This window comes from Pogonomyrmex barbatus, unplaced genomic scaffold (assembly GCF_055798465.1).
Source record: "Pogonomyrmex barbatus isolate J1 unplaced genomic scaffold, ASM5579846v1 scaffold3, whole genome shotgun sequence".
Classification (NCBI taxonomy): domain Eukaryota; kingdom Metazoa; phylum Arthropoda; class Insecta; order Hymenoptera; family Formicidae; genus Pogonomyrmex; species Pogonomyrmex barbatus.
The window spans coordinates 12,089,373-12,113,274 of record NW_028297127.1 but is presented as its reverse complement, the minus strand read 5'-3'; the positions used below and the strand labels follow the sequence as shown (position 1 = coordinate 12,113,274).

General features: G+C 32.3%; 3 protein-coding genes and 1 long non-coding RNA gene across 4 annotated transcripts; 3 read left to right on the top strand and 1 right to left on the bottom strand.

The window, feature by feature from the left end:
• Positions 1–372: 372 nt before the first annotated feature.
• LOC105422515 (uncharacterized) lies at positions 373–23,864 on the top strand. Its single transcript, XM_011631911.2, is given in 23 exon segments — positions 373–891; positions 1,910–2,477; positions 3,562–3,672; positions 4,057–4,148; positions 4,362–4,451; positions 4,901–5,001; positions 16,682–16,746; positions 16,989–17,148; positions 17,602–17,744; positions 17,933–18,137; positions 18,217–18,378; positions 18,569–18,850; positions 19,302–19,550; positions 19,896–20,071; positions 20,218–20,367; positions 20,622–20,901; positions 21,067–21,276; positions 21,510–21,660; positions 21,739–21,961; positions 22,044–22,173; positions 22,252–22,372; positions 22,500–23,242; positions 23,245–23,864. Coding segments are annotated over 22 exon segments (4,443 nt in total). The 5' UTR covers positions 373–891; positions 1,910–1,920; the 3' UTR covers positions 23,287–23,864.
• On the bottom strand, positions 5,756–15,735 carry LOC105422514 (electron transfer flavoprotein beta subunit lysine methyltransferase-like). Its single transcript, XM_011631910.2, has 3 exons — positions 15,603–15,735; positions 10,294–10,816; positions 5,756–6,252 (listed from the first exon to the last, which is right to left on the bottom strand). Exons 2-3 carry the CDS (start codon positions 10,799–10,801, stop codon positions 5,912–5,914), a joined length of 849 nt encoding a protein of 282 aa, XP_011630212.2. The 5' UTR covers positions 10,802–10,816; positions 15,603–15,735; the 3' UTR covers positions 5,756–5,911.
• LOC148936075 (uncharacterized) lies at positions 10,810–13,065 on the top strand. The gene is made up of 2 exons (XR_016139904.1): positions 10,810–12,643; positions 12,996–13,065. It is a non-coding gene; the product is annotated as an uncharacterized LOC148936075 (long non-coding RNA).
• Positions 14,648–16,559, top strand: LOC105422513 (uncharacterized). Its single transcript, XM_011631908.3, has 2 exons — positions 14,648–14,990; positions 15,605–16,559. The coding sequence occupies exons 1-2, from the start codon at positions 14,935–14,937 to the stop codon at positions 15,930–15,932; spliced, it is 384 nt and encodes a 127-aa protein (XP_011630210.1). The 5' UTR covers positions 14,648–14,934; the 3' UTR covers positions 15,933–16,559.
• Positions 23,865–23,902: the final 38 nt, after the last annotated feature.

Genomic DNA, 23,902 nt, shown 5'->3' with positions numbered 1-23,902 from the left:
GTTTTCGAAAATGTGCTTTCGGTATCAACTCGGGTGCATTCCATCGGTCTGTAAATTATAATCTCTATTTGATTTATTCATTGTTTTTTTCTTTTCATTCTGATATAAAAAAATAAAAAGTAAGTTAAATCGAGACTAAAGTTAATCTGTCGCTAGAAAGATATTTTTGCTGAATGTTGAACAAGAACAAATGATGCTTGCGAGCGTATCTTAGATCGCATTCGATGTCAAAGTGTGATTTACATGAATTGATAGTTGGCAGTATTGGGATTTGAATTATTCATTAAACTTCTCCCCTTCTATAATTGTAACGATAATACATATCAATACTCCCACACGTCACACATACACCACGGATTAATCTAGGGGGTGCACTGCTGAGGGTGGGCGCGCGGACAGGTCGGTGGAGGAGGCTCACGCCCACAGCAGCGCCGACAGATCGCGCGACGTTGCGTATCTCGTGATAAGAGCAAACAAGGAAGATCGCAGTATTTGTGCGCGCGACCTCGGTCGCAAGGTCGTATCGAGGTACATCGACGTGCATCTTTCGATTGCTCGTTCGTCATAACTTGTCGTCACATCTTGCCGCTTCTCATCGGCAAGATTACCAAGCTGCGAATCTCGCATCTCACCTCCTCGTCAATACCTCGACGATGTAGTCGATCGAGATGCATCATTTATCCCATCCCCCCAAGATTCGCGCTTTTGCATAAGTCCGACTGTTGAACGCAACGCATCTCTGGCAATCCCCCCGCGAGGGGATATCGACGTCGTGATGCTGGGGCATCGATGCGGGAAACGAAGAGGGTAGCGTTTGAACGGCGAAGAGAGCAAAGACAACTCATTCATCGGGAAATATCGTGATAACGCCCCGTTCGAGTCGCCGATAAGGTGAGGAAGATGTTGCGTCGACGTGTGTTTACTTCGACGTATCGTCACCTAGAGATCGTAGTTACATTATTTAGATTCGTTATCTCCGATTACCTCGAGATGTTCATTCCTCAAGAAATGTTTCGAAAAATCTAATGATATGTTGGCTATAATAATAGTAAAAGTTACCGAAGTTTAAGAAAAACATATTTCTTGTCTTTATATTGTTTCGGATATTAAATAGATTTGGATTGTAAAAAGGTTAAAATATAAAGGAATTAACAATATTTTTCACACTGTTATGAAAGAAAATATTTATTAAATGAAATTAAATGAACGAAAAATATTTTGATTATGAATATCTTCTGAAATTCATTGGAAAAAACAAAAATAATAATTTATAAGATTTTGAATTATTATAAGTTTTCAATAATAATATTGAATAAATATATATAAAATATGAAAATAATAATTATGTATATTAAATTAATAATTTTAAAACAAGATATATTCTAAATATACTATTTAGTTTCTTATTATTATTAGTATTTTGCAATATGTGAATTCTGTCTATAAAAAACTTATAAAAATTCAAAAATTAAATAATTCCTGTTCAAAAAGAAAATAGAATAATTTATGAACTTTTTATATTTTTGTTTTGATACATGACAATCTTAAGGATTATATGAATTTAATGAATATTTATCTTTGCAATATCAATTTATATGTTTATTTCTACCAATGTAGATTAATGTAGATTAATCTTGGTTTAATTTATTTTTACCTTTTTTAGTTCTAAGAATTAGAAAAACAAAAAATAAATTAAACCAAAATTAAAATGAATAGACATTGGTAAACATTAATGACATTGGTAAACGCCAATTGTGAAAAATGAAAACATATTTGTAGTCAATTTTCTTGCGTTTTGGAAAGCATCTAAAAATCCCCCCCAAAAAAGTATTGTAATCCAATTTACGGTGCTAATATTAATTAACTTTATTTGACATTTTTATATGCTCACATTGTTATTTTCCAATAGATTCGACAAAGATGAAGGCAACTGTGTCAGGTGTCTCTCTTCTTCTGTGTCTTTTCTGCATCAATCTGCCGGGTGTTACTATGAACTTTGATCTGTTCTGCGGTGGCCACTTGGCTGGCTCTAGAGGTGTCATACACACGCCGAATTTCCCAGGGCCATTTCCGGTTCCGATTAAGTGTCGCTGGATAATCGACGTGTCTGACATTCCATCGACCAACAGCTCCATCGTCGTCTATCTGACGCAACTTTACGTCTACAAAGGGCTCCGCTTCACCGAATACGCGTATTATGAGTCCGAGACCATGAATTATGGAGCTGCTCTAATAAAGGAGGTGACAGAAGGAAATGTCTTCGAGTATCGACGTCTCAGAACCTTTAGGCCGTTCCTAGTGGTCGAATTCGAGATCGATCGGCTCGAGGGCAATCACGTCAGAGTTTTGAACGATCTACTCGATGTATATGGATTCAACGTGACGTACGAAATGACCGATGAACATCCGAATCCTGATTCCTGTACCATTCGCGATTGCTCCTTCGCGGGTAACTGCCTTGTCTCCGCAGATTATACGTGAGTGAATTACAATGTGTTATATCATCCTAGCATTTTGTACAGAGATTGTATGTAAAAATGATTCATGTCCGTTTCTATCAATGTTTATTAATTTTAATCTCTGTTTAATAATTCACTCTTTATTCTTATTTTATTTTAAGTAAGACGCGCGCGCGCGCGCATGTGTGTGTGTGTGTGTGTGTGTGTGTGTGTGTGTGTGTGTGTTGTTTTATTCATATATTTTATTTCTATGTGTACGAATTTATATACAATTGGATCTTTTTATATACAATACGATCTTTTTTAATTGTATTGCGCTATTTTTTTATCTTTATCCCTTGCTTCTGTAATTCAGTTTTTTTTGCTATTCATTTGAAAGCGCTGCCATTTATTTATGCGATATTGATTAACTTTTACAAATGTAATATTCGAACAAAGCATTCGCATTGTTGAAAAGAAACTTTTCAAATGAATTTGTCGAGGCAAAAGCTAATATCACAATAGAAATCGATTATTCAATTAAATAAACTTAAAATAAATTGATTAAAATGAAAAAAAATATATATATATATATATATATATATATATATATGAAATATTAACTTGTACTAAGAAGAGTGAGAACTTAAGAACTTAATTATTAAACTTTTTGCAACTAATCCATAATTATTGCAGGTAACTTGAAATGTGTGTTTTATTTTAGCTTTAACTATATTCAATTTTATGAATAATCTAAGTGACAAGATTAACGATAAAAATTAAATTATTTTTATCTTTCTTTTATTTAAACAATATTTTTATTTTTTAACATGTAAAAAATTGTTTTGGGTGTTAATTTTATTTAATGTGAATTCGTAAATTTGTTATTTTAAACTATCTATTTGTTATTTTAAACTATCTTCGCGTTAGCTTCTAGATCAATTCTAAAAATTTATACTTTCGAAGATAAATATAGCAAGTAATTGAATAGTTACAAACAGTAATTAGTCACGAGATTATTATTCGTCTTATTACTCGTGAATCATTAATGACTTTAGACTTTTTGCCTGGTTATTTTGGAAGCGCATAATTTCCTGGAATTGTTACGTTTTTTCTTTCGTAGGTCTTTCTGGTGCGATTGTTTTGACAGTTTTAGCGGAAGAAATTGCAATGAAGGCCCATTGTGTTTTAATGATGAACATGTTCCAGTTTGTCAAAATGGAGCTACTTGCAGGTATAAATATATGAATACAATATATTTAAAAAAAGATTATTTTTTTGCAATAAATGCATAAATAAATACATGCCGTACTTATTTAAATATTTTTCCCAATGTAAACATAATATGATAAGTATTCCTGAATATTTCTTTAAAGAAATATTCTTATAAATATTTCTTTACGTGTGATAGAAATACATTATTATTTTCGAAATCATGTATACTATTGTGCATAGTTAAAATTACTTTCGTGACTTTTTTCATATAAAATCCAAAAATTAATTTGCAAAATAATTTATGTATCTTAGAAAAACTCATAACTGTAGATAAAGACGATTAAAAATAAATTTTCCCAAAAGATGAAAAAATTTGCAGTCTAAATAGTTGTGTTTATTGCAGGCAAATTGGGGCAGAAGCAATGCGCTGCGATTGCCCGGATGGTTATGTCGGACACAATTGCGAAACACGTCTTTTAGATACTTCGGATACTGGTAACATTTCTAACTTAATCAGATAACATTTTATCTCAATCTAATAACATTTTATCTTAATTACATTTTTAATTCATTTTATTTTTATATGCAGATTATTCACGCTTTTTATTAATGATAAGATTGAGTAAAAAACGAGTAAGATTAGACGAGTTGGAATATGTTGCTACAAGTTTGTGTAATTCTATATTGATTGGTTTTATTTCTTCATAGAATGCGCTTCGGAAAATTGCATACTGCAATGTCCCGTTGACGGGCAGGAACAGCCGTGCATTTGCAAAGACGGAACAAAGATATATAACAGTGAGTTTTAATGTTTTGTATATCTAATGGTTGTATATCTAATAGTTTGTTGTAATACATTATCATTGTTTTTTCTTTATGTTTTTCCTTACATTGTTTTCTTTTATGTATCTGTAGCATAATTTCTACATAGTTTTTATTCTGTAAATTTTTTGATCCATTTTTGTCTTAATTTTCCTCCCTCTCTTCTCAAAAAATTTTATTTAAATAATAACGTTAAATAACTTTGTAATTAAACTCAAATATATAACAAATTTTAATAAAATATATCGAAATAAAAGAATATTTCAATGCTTAGCTATACATATAAAACTTATTTGCTTAAAATATTAACATTTTCACACTTTATTTAAATCATATTCCAATGGAATTATATTCCAAATTATTCATAGAAGGAATTCATAAATAAAAAAAAATGAACTTTGACAACTCATGAATTGTATTCGTAGATCGATCAAGATACGAGTGCAGAATTAAATTATCAAACGTTACATCTCTTCGCACGGGTCTGATATCACAACACGGAAGTTTGGAGTTATTCGTCAAACTAGTGAGTAAAAAAGATTCAGAAATACATTGAACTTTTATTTAATTCTTTGATAAAAAAACATATTCAAATTGTTCAATAACAATTTTATATGAAAATAATGTCAATTTTATTCGACATAGTTATGCCTTTATAAATATTAAATATAAGTAAATATTTGCAATAAGAATATAATCATATATACGAATTTATATGAAAACGAGATATAAATAGATAATATATGGATATAAATGGATTATGTAATGAATTAGGATTCCTTGTTATTGAAATAGCGCACGCTCGTGCGCAAATAGTCATTTTGAAGGTTGTTGAAGATTTTCCTGCGTACAGCTACGTCCGCGGTTTAACGTAAGCAAGAACACATGACGCTTATAAACATAGTTGATGAGCAGAATGCATCGCATCACAATTGTATGTAATTGTATGGCAATTATATGTCGTAACGAATTTCACAGATTTACGTCAATTCAGCTTGAACGTACGTCTGAGCAAACACATAGTACTTTATCCATCCATATATAAATCCAAGGAGCAATCAATTTATTGCGGAAAACAAAATTAATATCTATTTCAACGTAATAAGACAGACATACATCCGAATATGCGTCAGAGTAAAATATTAGTCAAGCGTATTACTTGGAGATTAACAAATTTACAGCATATATTTTATCTTCCTCTCGAAATTTATGAGAAATCTTTATATATCTATCTTTAGATTTGAAAAAATTGAGGAAAACATTTAAAAATAAATAATCTGTTTTATGATGACACATTTTAATTTATAACTTTAGTACAATGTGTTACATTATTACTATGTTAAATATTATTTTATTTAAAAGATGATGTTTGATATATTGAAATAACTCATAACTTTGTACTTTAGAACGTTCTTTATTCCATATGCGTCAATCGCTCAAGTTCGATTAAATTCCCATACAGTAGCCGTGTCATAACTATGATTTTCTTTCCTGACGTTTTCAGGCAAAGAATATCGTCGCAATAGTCTCAATTGCTTTCTAAGGTCTTCACTTAATCCATGTCTTCCTGGATCTCCTATATATATTCGCGTACCTTGTTCATATGCGTGTCCCAACCAGGCCATTAAGGTGTTCGCTATCTCTTCGTCATACAATAAATCACCGACGAAAATCACATCGTATGGATCTTGTGGAGGTTCTTTTAACAAATTTTTCCACGACACTTCGATGTCTACGTCATTTAATATCGCATTCATCGCAATAGCTATGCAGGCGACTGAAATCAAAGAAACAGATCATTATAATATCTTAATAATCACTAATATAAAATGTTATAATTTTATAACTGATATATTTTATTATGATATTTTTATTACTAATTTGATTTTAATAATTTAAAAATGTTAGAAAAAGTATTTGATACAATATTGTAGAATTTAAAATATTATTTAATAATTGTAAATATTGTGCATACGTTTCACTCATTCTTGATACTATAATTTTCTAAGTACATTCTTTATACTTTATAATAATTTTCCTTGTAATTATTGAACAATTCATTAATATCGCATACATATTTTGTGACGTGATTGAAAGACATTCTTTCGCAGGTAACTGACCGTATCACGCACGCAGTTATCACTACATATTATCCTACAACTCTGTTATGAGCCATACGCTCTATTAATAGGTATATTCATGAATATTCGTCGCTCACGTTTTTGCATCTGTTAGCACGTCGCAGACGTTTGCTTCATTATGTAGTTTCAATGTTGTATGCAGTTTTCAGGAATACATGATTCACAGTTGTAACGTTACAAAATTATTTTATTTGCAATTCTCGTTAAGGAAACGTGTTTTTCGATTTGATTGCAGAAGTTATTTCTAATATCATTTTAGATGATATTAAAGCAATTTATATATAAATTATCTGAAAAATTACGAATTTTTTGAATTTAATTGTTTTTTATTGTCTTGAACTTGTATGTTTATTTGAAAGATAACTAAGAATATAAATAGAATGCATTCATAATATTATCCAGAACATTATCTAAAAAAATCATTTGATAATAATCAGTACGTGCAAAGATCAGATCGTTGAACAGTCATTGCCTTTGCGATTGAATAGCACACCTGAGAAAGATAATCAGGAGAAAGTGAAATTCTTGGATATCGATACGATCATATGTCATTGAGTTTTTGTCTGTTATGGCAATTGACTTTGTTCGTGGATATTGGAACGGGAACTGTACGCGTCGTGTATATAACGTCCTTGACTCATATCGATTCGAGCCAAAAGCACGTCAGATTAGTATGAAATACTATGCCAATAACGAAATAATCTTATTCTGCGAATTTTAAAGTTCACGAGAAACAACTGATGTCGGAAAATGATTTGTTTATTATATTCCATTAGAACCTTTCTTTATAAGTATATAAGTAAAGTAAAAGATATAATACATATACATACAGCGATAATACATTTATTTATATTTTACATTTATATATATTTTTCCTCTTGTTTACTGAATACCAAAATATATATCTACGATATTAAATAATTAAATTAATTAAATTAATATCGGCTCATAGTACCGATATTAATTTAATATATTATACTTCAATATTGGCATAACTCTTCCTTAATAATTCTATCGAAAATGTCTCCTTTTTGTAATTTGTCCCTACAATTTTGCAGTCTACAATTCTTCTACAGTCTACAATCTTAGTTGAATAATATTCAATTTTTCATTGGTCTGTTAGAAAGTACAGTTCTCACCAGTTAGCATGCTACGCAGATGCGATACTGAGAATCAGCCTTTCTCTGACGCATGAAAAGTAATGTCTTCCTCTTTGTACCTGCATAAAAATCGTGGGGAAATCCATTCCTCAATCTCACATTCCAATGTCTTTGATTTAATCCTCACACGCAGGACATATGATTTTTTTTATCTACAGTAATATCAATTTTCCAAAATATCACTTGATTGACATTTTGTATTTTAGTTCTTTTTAAAAGAATATAATAAATAATGTCGTTGGAAACAATGTCATTGAAGAGCTAAAATGCTAATATAAAAGTTGCCAGATTTACAGATATATTTTTTCTAACATGTAATAGTTGCGATGCTGCATCAAGAATTGATGATGTGTCAACGACTTTTAACTGATAACTGACAGAAGTACAATCAGCGAAGAAACATGCAGAAAACACATCAGAAGGGAGGATCTCCGGCGCAATTCAACTATTGATAGAAATGCTCACGAGGGCGTTAATTCTACGTATTGTGTGCAATATGAAACACGACAGTTATCAACTACTATCAGCATTGTTTTGCTCGGCTCGTGCAATACAAGTCGTGCAAAGGCACGACAGGCACGCGCACGATGGAACGAGCGAATACATTCGGATGTATTTCTTTTTTTATCACGCCCATGGAATCCGGTCTTATCTGCGTATGGATTCGTGCCAATCATCGGCGTTGCTATGTACATACATCTGTTCATCGATAAACACACACGTAGATAGAGTGACGTCAAAGGGAGAATCTTTTGAGTCTTCCTTTTGGATTCCCAGTCGTTTGATTGTCGTTTTTTGGCCGCCAATATTCTCTGGCTTATGGTGTAACTAAGCATTACAAGGTAACTGGAAATCCCGTATTACGACGGAATTCCCGTAAGAGACTTCTCAGAAAAGAGCAAAATTTCATGGTAATTTTAGGAATTTTTATGGTAAATAATTAGGTATGATATATAATTAGGTATGATATAATAATTAGGTACGTGCAAAGATCAGATCGTTGAACAATCATTGCCATATGATTAATAATTAGGTAAATCTTAATTAATGTGATTAACATGTATGAGATGCGGATTCCACTTCCCCGCTTTCTTTCTTCATCCTGTTTTTCCGTATTTTCTTGTTTTGTAGAAAAAAGAAGTTTTGTTTAGAGTTCATTAGTCGGACCAAAGTCCGGATAAAATAATCCTCTCAATATTACGTGTTTTCTCGTGCTTTCGATCTTGGCCCAAGTCGCAATTCAAGACGGGCCATTCTCCGAACAACACGGATTCTTTTTTCCCCTCTTCTTCCTTCACATTCAAAGAACTTTGCACGAAGCCAAAGTTCTTTCAACACGTTTATTATTTCGAGGAAATGACAAACACAATCTCGCGTCCACGCTGTTGCATTATCTGCAACATTGATATACGCTTTATGTTTCTTATTCTGAAAGATTTGCGAATTGTCGCAATCGTTGTTTAATGCATATTTGCATTATTGTTAATCAATCAAGTATTTATCATTAACGTTTCTCAATGATGAAACCTATTTTTCCTCTTAATTTTTTAAAATGATTGAAGCGCGTGGTAGCTATTTATCTTAAAGATATATCACATTATTAAAACATAATAATAATAAAAAATATTAATTATATAATTGAAAAATATTATGGTGTCATATTTATCATAATGTCATAGTAATTGCAACATTGATTACTCACAGATATTTGCACGCTCATTCTACATTTTTTTCAGATTAGTAGAGACTTATCTTATTAGAATCCTCTCACATATGGCGTTTTTTCGAGATCTATTTAAGCGATTGTGTTATCAGTTATGTTACGTTATCATATAAGAGCATTGCAATTATAATCGAGCGATACGGCATATCAATACGGCATAGACGAGTTATCCCTAACGCTTCATTTTGTCTTTAAATAACGTAAAAATATATCTTTTTTAAATAATAATAATTTCGAAATATTTATCTCTAAAAATTTTATTTTTAAGATATAACTAATTATAAATTCAGACTCTTTTTAATTAAAAAAAAATTTTTTTAAACAAAATTTTATTTTATATTTAAGAAAAAAATGTTTACAGATTTCACAGATTTAATTTCATAATTTACAATATATATCTATTAATGCATTTTTAATATCAAAAATAGAATTATTGTGTCGTATATTCTTGCTTAAAATAATATTCGTATTACATATATATAAATTTTATTTTACTTTATGTGTATGTATACATAAAGTAAAATAAAATTTATATATATATATGTAATATGAATACTATTATATATATATATAATATTTACTATTATATATATATATATTATTATAGCCTTATTATATCCTTGCTTAAATTAATAATAAATTAATAATTTTATATATATATATATATATATATATATATAAAATTATTAATTTATTATTAATTTAAGCAAGGATATAATAAGGCTATAATAATCCAAAAAAAGAATATATATATATATATATATATATATATATATATATATATATACACTAACCTTTGCTGATATCATTTGCAATAATCTTGCATGTCCCATTCATTAATTTTGCAGCTATTGCCGTAGCGCCACATCCTGCACCTAGATCCAACATTCTTGCATCTTTTTTCGCATCTTGCATCATGCGCTCTGAAATTTCTTTTTTTTCATCCAGAATGAATCTCGTCAGCACTTGGCCTCCGGGCCAGTATATAGACCAAAATGGGTCTTGGAATATATTTCTAGTGAAGAAATCAAATCTTCCATTTGTGTATTTATCAACGAATGGCTCATGATATAAAGGACAGTTCTCTGTTAGAAGAAATAACTTCAATTCCGGAGTCAAATGATCACGAGTCATCTCAGTGTTTTTTAAGATCGCATTCACCACATCGTGATGATTTTCGATAAATTTTTTGAGCGATGTTCTGTGGCTATTACGCAAAAGATCGTCCCATATCTCCTTTGTGTTTCTTGAAAATTTTCGTATAAGAAGCTTCATGAAATATATGTTCCTTCCGATAATCATCGCTATCTTCAAAACCTGAAAAGAGTTTCTAATTATAGACTGTTTATGTAATTATAGCACGTATGACTTTCAGGAAAGTCCAAAAATATATTTATCTGAATCAAGGTAGAATCTTACAAAAGGGTCAAAGAGGGAGGGATATAATTATTGATAACTTTATTTTTCGATAAAGACATCGATAAATGATATTATTTTCTAAGAAATATATCGCAGTAATGATGAAATTATGTTTTATACTTTATGCGATAAGATTATCGTTGGTTAAGTCGCATCTAACTTTCGAAGATATTAAATACAGAAAAAATATTTTGTTTGTTATTTATTTAAAAAAATTCTACGTTTTAATTTCTAAGAATATTATAAATGTTATGAAGGATTAAAAGCATTGTGAGATCAAAACAATAAAAACATCTAAATATTTTGTATTAAACATGGAATATCTTCTCATTACATTCTAATAAATATGTCAGTTTTGTCGACATTGCAGTTATTCCACAAGGAAATTTGCATTTACGCAAGTTGCATTCGTAACTCACGAAAACAATGGGGAAAAACAGTTGCAGGCGATAGCAGAAATGTGCCTATAATTATGAAATAGTTCCAGTTACATATCTTATTTCAACATAACCAAAAGACAATCAGTATCCGAGAGACTTTGGGGACTTTCCCTCAGTTTTTCAATCAAAATATATATCTCCTTTATCATTGACAGATATCAAAAAAAGAAACACCTGCGAGGTTTTTAACTGACAAATCTATTTTTATCCTACTTTTATCTTTCAGTAAAAAAAAGGATGAATTTTTAAAAATTCACCCTGTTACGATTTATAACTTTTAAAAAAGTTTGATTACTTAATGACAGAGTTTTCGATCAGGTAATATTCTTAGAATTTAAATTTTTTGAATAACTTTTTATTTCTTTCTATATTTATACACATTTTAATTACTCTTTAATCTTCCTCTTAGGAATATGAAAAGTAAAAATATGTTTTTATGATATGAAGATTCAAAAGCACTTTTGTTTTAAAATTAGTTTTAGATTAATTTTAATGTATTTTATTTTATATAACACATTTCTTCGACATAGCATAGTTGATTTGTTTTTAAAGCTTAATTCGTTTTTAATTCACTTGATACAACTTTTTTATATTAATTACGGAATTCTCTTAACTGATGTAATATTTTATGATATAATCTAGTTATGTCACTGAAATAAACGTTTCTGTTGCGCAATACGCATTATGCATTTTTTCTCTCTTTTAAATGATACTGTTGACAGATTCAATTATATTCGTTAATACAAAGAGGATGACCGATGTAATATTGTTACGTAGATAAAGCTTAGATTTCTGTCAATTTTATATGGCTAAAACAGAGATTATTATTATTATTTTATTATATTCTTTTATTTACGATATTAATTTTTTTTGTAATATTATTTTTTTGTTTTTTCTTTTGAATATTTTAATAACCAACGTTTTTAAAATTATATTAATTATTTATTACTATTATTATATTATTAAAGAGAAATCCTCTTTGTAAAATATTGAAAAATAAATGTACAAATTGTTTAATTGTTTAAACTGTTATTCAGAAATATCGATTTATTTTATTTTAGATTACATTATGCGTGTATATAATTTTTTTATTACATATAGGTGATAATAGGATTTTACGTCATAAAATTAATAACATCGTATGGCGCATTTATCAGGAAGTTTCTTGCTCGATTTCCCTAGGTAGATTTTGTTAATCTTTCGCTTCTGTTATCGCAGAAATTAAACGGCTGATGAAACAGGACGCGTAACAGAATACCCGTGACTTGCATCATCTTCACATAAGGTGTGTGTATGTGTGTGTATATATATATATACTAATAATATAATATGACACGTGTAATCGATTGAGGATAGTATGAGGATGATCAGTGAGGATAGTCATAAGTTATCTAACAAAATGAAGTTTATTAACTGAAATAGTTGCAATAATCGATCAACATGGCTGGTCAAGTGCTCGCGAATGATGAAACAAGATGTTGACACCAAGCACATGCATGATGCAAACCACAAGAATTTTCCTGTCTCGCTTGTAACTTTTCAAATATACGCACAAAGTAATTCAGAATTATTTTAACGAGCAGAACATTTCGGATTAAAAGTGCCACGTATTTTTCAGACCTTGTTTGTTTCAGCAGTGAACTTTCCACAATTATTGATGAACTTCGTTACAAAGCGCAATATCATCGTGACAATCTACAATACGAACAACACACGTGTCATAGATCGATGAAGTTGAAAGTAACGACGAGATCGCTGAACAATCCATATGAATTGATACATAAACGCGTCACCTCGGCCTGAACGTTGTTCCTCGCCGTCGATGGAAACTTATTTGCGCTGCTATTAAGTAATTATGTTTTCCAACACGACTGGTTCTCGGTCGACATTCTCTTTTGAAATTTTTATCTCATTAAAAAGTTAAACATGGAATTTCACCTACATGAGATCATTTAAATCTAGACGTAATTTTTTATTATCTGAAGCAATTTTGTCAGAATCAAAATATTTATTACTTGTTGAGAAAAACCAAGAGATTAATCGATATGGTTTTTCCATCATGAATAGTGAACAGTTCTCAGTAAATAGTAAGAGAAAAGCAACACTAATTTTTAAATAATATTAATAAGCAGAGTGATTTTGTTTCAGTTATTTTTTGGCCGATATATCAACATTGTAATTGTCAATAAGTTTCGAGCCGCAAGGAATATGGATAGTGAGGGATATGGATAGTGATCAGTGGACAGAGAATTGAAGTTTTACTGTAACTATATCTTTCTTCGTCGAAATTCTACCGCATCTCATTTCTAATTCATTCTATTTCTTTCTATTAGTAAAGAATAATTAATATGTATGTGGAACACAAACCAAAGAGACGCTCACGCGACAATTTTTCTCATAAACTTACCTTGAACTTACGTTCAACCGTGTTTCAACGAATCATTTAAAAGCTACACACGCAAACTTGTGCAAAGATCGAAATTATACTTATAGATGTTTATCGATCGTGCAACTATAATGTGTGACATTCCAGCGGCGTTAAAATGAATCATGTACGAGACTCTCTATGAGTTGACTCATTTCCATATCAACGCGATATTTGGCATCGTTACTTATCTTTTAGAATTTCATGAAATAAAATTTTTTATTCTTTATTGCTCAAATTTTGATATTCGATTTTAACTTTTTTTTTTTCCTACAATTCCTATATTAATTTTACAGTCTGCTACACAGTTTGTCAATTTCATATAATTTTCGCTTATAACTTGAATTGTTTCAATTTGAACTATTTATTTATACTAGATATTTTTTGAACTATTTATTTATATTATATATTTATATTATATATTTTCTAGATAAGATACCAAGTTGCACATATTTGTATTTAATTCTTTTGTTATTAAGAGATGCAATTTTTTAGCCTTTTTTGCATTGTTTGCATTGTTTATTTGCTTTTTTCGTCTAATTATTTTTTCCTGTTTTGTTCTCAGAGAAACTTGTGTTCTAGGACCTGAAAGTGCCATTCTATTTTCTCCGGGAAATTCAGTATTCGGGATTTAATTCGGTTTTATCCGCACGGCCTTTTTCCTTGGGTTTCCCGGTAAAGTCCACCGTACTGGATATGCATATCGATAAAAAGCTCCGTTGTACATGTACATACCCGAGCGACGATCTATACGGAATACCCGCGAAACCGTGGAGGGGACGTAGCGACGGAGTGGCGGGAGAGCGATCTCTATAAAAGCCACGTGCATCGAGCCCGCTGAATCATACGTCCAAGTCTCGTAGAACCAGTCGATCAATGATCTTACTGCGAGAGTAGTTACGCGAGTGTTGCGCGAGTTTGCGTCAGAGCAAATAGTGAAAGCGAATAGAGAAAGAGGAAAGCGCAGAAGTGACTCGACTCAACTCAGTGAGACGACGAGAGCTGAGCTGCTAAGCCGGTCGACGACAACGTTAAAAATTCGTCCGACAGGCCGTACCGTGCCCTCGAAGATTCCCACGTTCAGTGAAGTGTGCAAGAGAGGCGCATTGAGGATTAAACCACCGAACGAGAAAACGAAGATACAGACCGATATGACTTGTTGCCAAGAGCCGCAATCCTATCACGCACAGGCCACGATGTCTGACAGGTAGCTATCGAAGGGAAACGTTTGAGACGCGCGAGATTTCCACGTGTTTGTCACGCGCAATCTTCTCGTGCGGAGCACAAGCCGTGGATTTCCCAGCGGTGATAAAGAAGTGCTTGGTCACGACGAGACAATTTTGACTTATCGCTCCGTCTGTTTGCTCGGGTGAGAAATTGTCGTTTCGCATTGTGCAATAAAAGGCTTACCGTGCATATTTTTGTATCTTATTTCTCGATAGAAATTACTTTATCGCAGATAAGGTATTTAAAAGTAACGTACGTATCTCGTGACTTTCTCTTGACTTTCTTTTGACTTTGCGAAAATTGTTATCGGATGTAATCTAAAACTTTACTAGGAAATCTCAGTATCTTGAAATTCTTGTGTTATATCTTTGACATTGTGTAGAAATGTCAAATGTAGTCTTATCAGTAGCGATTCAAGGGTTACGAGAAGGTATGCGGGAATGTGCTCTACGTCTTCCACGTACAAGAGTATAAATTAATATCGCATCGTGCCGATTCGTGAAACTCGTCGTTCCAAGTATCGCTTAACGCTGCGTCGCGCCGGCTTATATAACGATCCCGAGGCGCAAATAATTGATCGAGAATGACTTACAGTGGGAAAGCGTCGTGGTGCGAGTCTCGCTGCTACGGAAGCACCGTCACGTGCGGCATGCTGCCGACACTTCGAGAACTGGCTTCCAGAGGATGCAATAGTCGGGGGAGCGTCTGCCTGGTGCCCTTCGATATTGAGATGGACGCGGCCAGTCACCTTCAGATGACACTGCTCGAGGCTTATTGCCGGGAGATCGGAATCGAGGTGTTAAACGTGCCCAAGGAGACGATACGGCTCCATTTGTGTCCAGGAAGCACGGATCTATCGTGCGTCCTGATAAGCAACGACGACCCGTTTTTCTTGCCCAATTTGCCGAAGTTGCCGAAGTGAAACTCAAAGACTCATCCTTGAGAGCTGAACCTACCGGACCGGATTACACGCGGTCTTTCACAAACCAGAAGCGTCTTGCTGAGCCCTGCGTCGGGGAGAGACTCCACGCAGAGGATGGAAGAAGAGGGAATTTCGATTCGGCAAGCAATGTGTCCTGTGTGTCTCACCAACTGCTGTTAATGGACATTTTATATTGAAATGAGCGAGATGTAATCATCTGTCTTGCCAAATCTGTAAGTTTTAGCTGTGTTTAAAAACACTTTCTGTACTCTCCTTTGATTCTTGAGTACTTTGTATCTGAATGCAGAAAGTATAATAAGAAGCAGCTAAGAAGAACAGATCTGTTACATCATTAGAATAAGCGTTATGAGCAGGCGAGTGGTGTTTCCTCTCGGAATCACTCGCAACATTCGGTAATTGTTGAATGTTAAATGTGAAATATTAAATGGTTATTGAATGTAAAATATTAATTAACACATATTTTTCAACTGTATACATTTTGTCGTCGAAGAAACTAATCTTTGTTATACTTTGTAAACATCGACAATTGAGATGTATCGAGGAAAGAACAATGTAAATGTATAACATTGTCATTGATAATATACATATGATATTAAAAAAATACAAGGAACTCTTACTTTCCTCAGTTCCTGTATCCTTATTCTCTTTCCTCATTTCCTGTATCTCATTTATTCTATTTATAATCGATAATTTCATATTTGTTTAATTTATTCAAACTTCTCTCGTAGCTCGCAAAGTATTTAAGGAACTCCAATATTACTTCCATGGAGGAATTAAAAATCCTGAACGTTACGTGAGTAGGTACACATTCGAGGATAAAATGCACAATTATATGCAAAATATAAGCTGGATTGCGTCAAATGATTTGAGTAAAAAACTAAATCAATCTCTTTCTCTTTATCTATCTATCTATCTATCTTATCTCTGCTATAAATTAAAATATTCATTTCGCGATACAAAAAAAATTTGTACTTTGTGCGAGAAATATTTTTTGCACTAAGCCGCTATTTTACTGTATGCTGTTTTCCTTAACAGACCAACGGCCGAAGTCACGTTTCATTTTTTCGGGAATTCCGACGATGGAGATAAAATCCGTGAATCTCTCAATCGACTCGTACAGCGTCGACGCCTCGGCGAAATTGCGTTGGAATCCACGCACTTTACATTTCAGCAAAAACCTGCGCTTAAGTTGCAGGTATAAATCAGTAATTTAATATAAATTTAACTAATAATATTACAGTTGAATATCATCAAAGTAGAACAAAACTATAAATTAATGAATAAAATAATGAATAAAAAAAGCTAATGTAATTAGCATGCAAACTGTCAATGTATAAAATATACCTTAATTAAAAATAAAAATACATAAATGAAGAAGATCGAACGGTTTGACTCTATTTTGAGCGAATAAAAATAAACATTCCTTTTTATTCATCAGTTTAATATAGAGTTCTTGTAAATAAATAACTCTATTATAAATAACTTTATTAGAATCGTAAACGTTAAAATTATTTGTAATTTAAAAGTCCGATTTAAAAAAAATTTTTTTTTAAATAAATTGAAAATTCAGTTAAAATTGAAAATATTAGAAATAATTAACATTTTATGTTTAATTACTGAACAATGCTAAAAATAATTTTTTTTTTAGAGTCTACGTATTAATCAGGTAAACGATTATGAAATTCACTTGGGAGAGCAGATAGTCTTGTTTTGCGCTGCTCAAGGAAGCTATAGTATAAGTTTCACTTGGTACAAAGACGGCATGTTGGTGAACACGAGTAAAGCTATCAGGTAACCACAACTCAGATTTATGTTACAATATTGTAAAATAATAATTAAAGTAATCAAATTTAATTAATTTGTATAATTTGAATATATGTATATATGTTTTGAGTATATATATTTTATTCTCTGTGAAGTGGAACTTCTTTGATTTGTACATATTTCGACACACATCGTTGATCATATTGTTATTTTAGAGAAATTTGGATTGGCCATTTGCCAAACGATGGATCGGATGTATACACATCGGTACTGAAAATCGAGAAAGCAAATCTGCTCGATGCCGGTCAATACACGTGTCAGGTGATTGATTGGGGTGTGCAGCAATGTAAGAGTATTTATGTCGAGGTCAGGGATGAACCAGACGTGAAGGTGGTACCGATGAGCGCCACTATAGAGAAAGTAAGCCGAAGTAGTGAATTTGTTTAATGTACAAATAATTAAACTTTGAATAAAAGACAAATATTAATATTGTTTGCAGGGCAATAATATACAGCTGACGTGCATGACTCCCAATATGCGTAACATCGGCATCGGATTCGGTTGGACGAAAAATCGTGCCTTACTTAAACTGGAGCTCGGTCGAGCAGTTTGGGAGGATTTGTATCCAGCGGGTAGCATTCTAAAAATCACTAATATTGAGGTAGAAGTATCATCCACATTGAGTTCTTTATTAAATTCTTAATTATCGGAATTCAATATGAGATAACGTTAGCTTTCCTTTTTTTTAAATTATCTTGCTAATAGAATTGACAAACAGACATTGGAGAAAATTAATGAATAAATTTGACAGTGATTTTTTTTCAATGTAGAATGTTCGTTTAACATTTTAGAAATCAGCAATTTACACCTGCAACGTAGCGCACAAGTCTATGTCTGTGCGAGTTGAAGTTTTGAATCGAACGTTGATACCGATATGCTTCAAAGGAAAATCCTGGGGTTTGCAATGGCCAGATACTGCACCAGGATCAGAAGCACTGCTAGAATGCCCCCGATATTTCGTAGGCCAACGAGTATCCAGACTCTGCTCGATGAAAGATGCTACCACACCTGAATGGCAGATACCGGATTTTTCATTTTGTTTATATGAAGCTTTGGTTTTGCCATATAATAATGTAAATATCTTATCTTCTTCTTAATATTTTCCAATCAATTTAGAAAGAATCAATCATTACTTATTCAGGAACTCATTAAAATAACTTTAATTAGTAAAAAAATATATATTTAATAGATATAAATTGTGATAGAGATTAAAAATTAAAAAGCAATATTTTTTAATGTCTAATTATGAAATAAATTTTAATGTTTATTACGATGAAAATAGAAAATAGAAAATTGATATGATTTTAATATAAAATAAAATAAGCGAGAAATTAGTAAAAAATATTAGCTTTTTAATTTCTCTCTTTCTCTCTCTCTCTCTCTATATACATATATATATATATATATATATATATATATATATATATATATATATATATGAACGCTGCTTTACACAACTAAGTGAAAATATTCTAAATTATTGAAGCAATATACTCAACATTGAGAATTCGATCTAATTTACAGTTTCGAAGCCTAACATTGGGTTATCAAAAAATCACCAGTTCAGATACGATTCTCGCCTTTTGGAAGATCTTGAATAAACGTACATTGCCGCTTTACCCTGGTGAAGGCGATCGTATAATGAGCATGTTGGCAGAAATTGAACGATATCAGTACAATATCGATCCACGAGATGCATTCACCTCTGCGGAAGTTTTGACTTATATAATAAATCGCATACTCAGCGATGAGTATTCAATTTTAACTCAAGAGGTATGTATGTAGATATAAGAAAATTATGTAGACGTAAAAATGGATACTAATTCTAAATGAAAAGCAGACTCAAATAATAATTTCTTGGCAACATTTCGAATTCGACTCAAATAATTATATCTCGAACATGAAATTCAATTTTATAAATAAAAGTTGGGCGTGCTACAAGTACATACATTGCACTTGTAATAAAATATCAAATATTACAATAATATTTAACCCTCTTATGTTAAGTATTAAAAGGATGTAAAAAGGATGTAAAAGATATTATTCAAAATTGTTTTATATTCAAGGCTATTCTTCTTTCATCTATCCCTAAGTTAAAATTCATATGTTTATTTTTAGAAAATATCGGTGTTGCTTCAACTTACGCAACGCAACCTAATCCATTGGTCCAAACAATTGAAAGATGTATACAAACATCTGTCTTTATCATCTATGGTTGTGGATATTCAGCAACTGCAATCTCACAGTGGAGATAGTATTACGCATTCTCTTCAAATACCTTCGCCTGATTATATGTAATTATTTTTATATATCTATTATGCAATAGATCTTCTTTCTTTACAGAGAATTTAACCCAAAATAATATATTCTTCTGCTTATATAAAATTATGACCATAGCTTTTATATTTTTATATTATAAATGATTACTTATTTATAACAGATACCCTGACTGGTATGAGGATAAAATAGTTATACGATTATGGAAAAAGAAGCAGCGCAACATAAAATTTAATAATACATTTACCGGAATCTCTATTGTCTACAAAAACATGTCACATTTTATACCTACGGCTTATGTTAAGGAGCTTGAGTAAGTCGATTTACTCAAAAAATTTTTTTTTAAGAAGAAAAGACAAGAGACAAAAATAATCTAAGTTTTTTTATGAATCTAAAAAATTAGTTAAGTTGAAGTAAATAAAAAGTAAACATATATAGAAAGAAAATAGAAAGAAATATATATAGAAAGAAATCAAATTTAAATTGAATTTTTTTTAATTATAATACTAATTTTTTCAATTTATTAAGATATATAAACTAAAAAATATGATAATCTTATCATGGTAGCGATGGCACGGACTTAGAATTTCGCATCAATTCTCGAATAATCACTGTTGCGGTGCCTTCCTTCGGCACCGATAAATATAATAAGATATGGATCGATCTACAAATTCGACATTTACAAAATCAGACAAATTCTTGGAATACGTCGTGCGGCCTGATAGATAGCACTGGCTCGTGGGATCTAAATATTTGTATAGCGAATACAGTGTCCGGTGATATGACGCATTGCCTATGCCCTACTACGGGTACAATTGCTGTATTTTTAACAGCTCATGCAGTAAAAGTAAGTACAGCTGTAATTTGACGTAAAAAAATCTCTAAATGATATTTTATCACTTTTAAAATATATTTCCTAGAATAATAAATAAAAAATTAATTTACAAATTATGTATTACAATTTTCTATAGCGCACAAGAACCGCACTTTATTAACTTCTCAAACATTATAGGTAGTACTGGCGAAAACAGAGCAGACCACGTTTATCATAATATTTGGATGCAGTAGTTGCCTTGTGCAATGTTTACTGTCTGCCCTGATACTCGGCACTTTTTGGTGGAAGCATAAAAGCTGGCTGAATTTTTTAAAACTTCAGTGCTGCGGTGCTTTGATCGGCGCAATGGCTATCTTCATCTATGCTATTCACACTAATCTTCCAGAAGTAACCATTCAATTTTCGTTCAAAATATTAATTCTATAATCTGCAAGGTCTATTTTAAATGTAATATTTTACCTTGAAGTCTAATCTTACAAAGATGTTTGTGATAAATCTTGCTATAAACTGGATATACAGTTTTATTTTGAATATAATTGAATATTCAAAGGTCTTATAAATTATAAAGTTGATTTTTTCTAATTTTGAACATTTTTTTCATCAATTCCTTGTTGTTTCAGTCAAATTACTCGCTCGTAGCGATAGGATTAGAAGCGTTTCTCCTTGTGGGCATGTCTGCGCCTATTTCCGAGGCTCTAATAGTATACGCTGAACTCACGCAAATTCGACCGAGCCAACATCTTCAACCAACAGTAATCGCCGTGATAACTGGTACGATTCAATTTTAAACGATTTTGAAATACGTATAAAAGAGTATTGCCAAGCATCATTTGTGATCGCATTTGTTAGGTGTACCAATTTTGGCTGTATTTGCAACCGAATTAACACATCAAAGTACCGGATGGCGACACGAATCCTGGTGGCTCATGTATGGCAGCGGTGTTTATAATATATTTGTCAGCTGCGCCACAATGATGTTTTTAGTATTCATGCTGCTGTATATGGGGATGCTCCACAAGGTTCATACCTTAATGGAAGAAAACGTGATGAAGAGAGAAGCTATAGAGATGAGGTAAGTGTCAGTAAAATATTTTATGAATTTATGTTAACACTTGTTGTCCTTTTACGAACCATTTACATTTTTTTTATCGTAGAATACGAATATTGCATCGCGCAGCTATCGTGATATGCGGCATCGTCTCCATGGAAGCGTCCTCTATTTTCTATATAAATTCATCGTCCGTCATTTTCCACTACGTATTTGCGTCCTTATCTTTCGCCTTGGCAAGTTTCTGATAGATAATAATAAATGACAAATAATAAATAAAACATTAAAATTATTCGCTAATTATTAATACGCAGGGCTTCAGTATAATAATTGTGTACATCGTTAACGGCGAGGGTACGATTATCGGACCAATGCTACGGAGAATCAGATGGAAACGCAATGTAAACGAGGAACACACATCAGAACCCATCAAAGGTACTAGCAGTTTGTTAAGACATTGCTACTCATTTTAATTGGTATATTATGTCATTTTTTTGACAAAATATTAGAAAAGTCAGAATATTTGTATTATGAAAATGCTAATATTTATTATGTTCGTCAGTGTGCTCAAAAACTGATGCTGAGGTGGAAAACGATTCAGCGACTCCCCCGGCGCCGTCGTCGATTTCCGGCGAACCGTATCGGGAAGTGCGAGGTGTTGCTGCAGGTAGCATAGATATGCGCGAATTCGTGTCCGAGTCTTCATCCTACATCAAGCCCTCCGTCCCTGCGACCGGCAGATTCTTGCCGGAGATTCGAATAGATCATTCGGACAATATCGATCTTGAGAATTATAATACGAGCCCGCGCAAGTATCAAGAACCGCCGGTATTTGTCGACCCAGCGTTTCCTGCGCGCAATTCTCGTGGCTGCGTCAACGAAGTGCTGACCTACGGTGTCAACGATCACGGCACTTTCCGCAGTGATGTCAGCAAGTATCGCGGTGACGGCAAGATCTTCCTGCCTGCGGCGAGCGTGTCCCCTGAGTCTTCGGCCAAAGTCCTCTGCAGCGCCGATGTGGAATCGCGATTGGGCGCGATGCCGGATGTCACGTTGGCCGTAAAGAGCGACATCGAGCTGTCGTCACGAACGAGCGCAGAGGTGAAGAGCCGAGAGCATGTAGTGAGCGCTATGCCGGACATCGCCAACACGAGTGAGCGTAAGCAGCCCGACGGCGAGGAAAAAACCCCGGAGATCGTGGTGACTAGTGGTTGCGATAGCACGACTAGCGGTATGCTAGACCGCATCTCTCACGATCTCGACTATCTACTTAATCGTACGCACGTCAACGAGGGAGCTTGAAATCTCTGTCAAGATCGTGAGAAAGTATACACGCGACAAATGCGTGAATAAGTGTAGGTTGTTAAATTTGTACAAAATGGATTTTGCCACTAAATTCCATATAAATAAGTAAATCACAATTCGTTTCTTCGTATTGTAGTTTATTTAGAATAATATTCATCAATATTGCGTTTTTCGCTATGTAATGAGGATTCGACGTAAATCCATAATGTATAACATGATATGCTCGTACTGGAAGCTGTGTGAACCAGACAGTCAAGTACACATATATATATATATATATATATATATACATATATATATATATGTGTATATATATATATATACATATATATATGTGTATATATATATATATATATATAATCCCTTCTTATTTCTTATATTCTCGCATATATGCACTCGCCCAACCAATCTCATAATCTGATATTATTGATTATGGATTGGCAATTAGTCATAAAAGAAAAGTCGACACGACAAGTGATCATCATCGTACTCCATCCATCAGAATTTACTTTAAATATAATCTCGAATTTTTCGTGTTTTATTATAGACTTTATATTTACGTCCATTGTATCACGAGGAGACCTACCGTCCCTCCAAAAGTGAATATATAACTCTAAACAAATGTACTGTGTAAGATTTCGATTCCATATACGATTATAT